This window comes from Echinops telfairi, unplaced genomic scaffold (genome assembly GCF_000313985.2).
Source record: "Echinops telfairi isolate 266 unplaced genomic scaffold, ASM31398v2 ScPeMD7_7420;HRSCAF=8458, whole genome shotgun sequence".
NCBI lineage: Eukaryota > Metazoa > Chordata > Mammalia > Afrosoricida > Tenrecidae > Echinops > Echinops telfairi.
Window position 1 is genome coordinate 48,587,860 of NW_022111320.1, and position 2,390 is coordinate 48,590,249.

The 2,390-nt window shown below is 60.6% G+C and overlaps 1 protein-coding gene across 1 annotated transcript in view; it reads right to left on the reverse strand.

The window, feature by feature from the left end:
• Positions 1-2,390, reverse strand: part of CCDC12 (coiled-coil domain containing 12) — a 43,503-nt gene that overhangs the window by 2,062 nt on the left and 39,051 nt on the right. Inside the window, exon 3 of the mRNA XM_045297701.1 lies at positions 354-426. Coding sequence (XP_045153636.1) covers positions 354-426 — 73 coding nt within the window. The remainder of the gene's footprint in view (positions 1-353; positions 427-2,390) is intronic.

Consider the following 2,390-nt stretch of genomic DNA (forward strand, 5'->3'; position numbering starts at 1 on the left):
ACACACACACACACACACAAGTAAATGTGTTTACTTGTGCACATAATCAATAACAAAAGCCAAGACTAAAACCTGAAAGCCCCTCTGGGGCTGGGAGCTGTGCGAGGAAGCAGCTTGCTGGCATCTCTGGTGGAAATGCTGGCACCGTCTCGAAGGGTGGCCCTGTCAGAGTCTCACCCAACCCAGCCTGGAGGGGCCCTGAGGGGTCCCTGGGAAGCCTTGAACTCACGAGCTGGGGATGGCGGGTTTCTGGAGGCCCACCCTCCACTCCTGGCACTCTTGGTTATTCTCCGAGAGCCCCACCCTCCCCACCCTGGCCGGGTGGGACCCAAGGCAGTGTCCCTACCAGCAACTGGCTTGGCCGGGGGCACCCGCCTCCTCTTCAGGTCCTCATCCTCGGGGACATAGTTCCGCAGCCGGAGTTCCCTGCAGGGGCAGAGAACACGCAGAGATGACATCACACCTGCAAGTCTAAGTGTGACAACCCACATGGCTGCCTCTGCAGATGCCCTGGTGAAGGGGCAGCCTGGGCAGAGAAGCCCCACTCCGTCCAGGGGCAGCTGGGGGGTGGTTCTCCCCCGCCATCACCTCCACAGGCACGCGGACAGTGCACATAGCAGGAGTGGCAGGGCCAACTCCAAACCAATCCTCAAAGAGAAAGTCAGTGATTTGGACCACGTCCCCAAACCCAACCTCCTCCTTGGGCCTCTGTGCCCTGAGGCCACTAATGAGGCGCCCCTCCCCACCAATATGGTGGGCAAAGATCAGGCAGTGCTGAGTCAGGGGTGGGAGGTGGTGTGAGGCTGACAGGAGGGGGACAAGGCATGCAGAGTACCCAGGGCCTGCGGTGCACGGGGGCACAGCTGCCTAGAGCTTGGGGGATGTGGGAGTCTTCAACACGCCAGACAGGAGGGCAGGATCAAGGTAGAAAGCACACCAGGGGTGGCCTCACAGGGCTCTGTGGCAGCAGGGAGCCACGGGTGAGGCTGTGAGAACAAGCCTGGGGGTCTCAGGGTTGTGAGAACATGTGAGAACATCGCAGCTTGCCCCAGCGAGGAGTCCTTAAAATGATACCAGGGCAGAGTCCCAGACCTTCCTGCAGGGAGAAGAGCCAGCAATGGCCAGAATCACACAAGTCACAACTGTACTGGGACCCAGGGCCAGCAGCCATGTGCTTATTTTCCCTCTCCAGCAGTTCGAAACCACCAGCTGCTCCTGGGAGAAAATGGAGGCTTCCTACTCCCATCAAGAGCGACCGTCTTGGAAGCTCACAACGGCAGTTCTACCCTCCCCCATTGGGGCACTGTGAATCCGCATGGACGGGGCAGGGAGTCGGGGTCGTTTTGGTCTCAGGCCCCTTTGGCAGGGTTGGGCTGGCAGCCCAGCACCCATCACACATTCTGGCCCCCCGTTAGGAAGGAAGCTGGGAGGGGAGGGAATGCCAGGCCTCACTTGCCCAAGTACACAAGTGCCAACCACCTAAGAGTGGGACATGGGTCCCTCCTGCCCCATTTCCTTTTGGGGCCCTTTCAAGGGCCACCAGCCCCTCAAAAGGTCTCAGCCCTCCTCCAGGGCAAGCAATGTTTTTCTCCAGGGCATCGAGGCCTTCCACAGGGAGAGGCTCTGCAGCCCACCACCCTTCTGCCCTCGGCTCCGTACAAAGTGCCCCCAGAAGGCACCTGACTTCACAGGTGAGGCAACAGCCACAGGCCACGCAGCTGGCAAGTGACAGCTCAGAACACAGGGCTTTCCCCCGTTCACTCGTTCCACCCGCAGCCAGTCCTGGACTAAAGTTCACATCCTCCCTTGAGCCCTCCTGACAGGGGTCCCGGGGTCTAGACCCACAGTGCCTGGGGTGGCCCCAGCATTTCCTGTGTGCGGGAGGGAAGTCCACCCTCCGCTGCCAGGATTTGCTTTCCACAAGGAACAAGGACAGGGCTCCTTCCCTCTCACCATGCCAAGGCCTGCCCCACCTGCCCAAGAGTGAGAGTCAGGAAGCAAAGGCCGGCTGACGTACTGACTTTCACCCACACCAGGGCGGGAGGGATGAGGGAGAGAAAGCGGAGGTGCAGAGAAGACAGCAGGGGTTAGGAAGGAAACCAGCTCCAAGCTTCTGTGAGAAACTGAGGGGAGAGAGGAGAGTCCCAGGGCGCCACACCAGGACCTCCCAGTGGCAGTCAGGCAGCAATGATCCCCTCTGGCCCCTGGGGGTTCAGAAGACCAGCTACAAAGTGGAGGACGCCGCAGGGGGGAGCAGGTGGCACAGTTGCCCCCCCCGGAGGAAGGAGATACACATCAGGGTCCAGGGGGCCTGGGAAGCCAGGGGCCAGGATGAGAGAACAAGGCGGGGAGGAGGAAGGAGAAGGAACAGAGGAAGTAGGGAGGTGGGA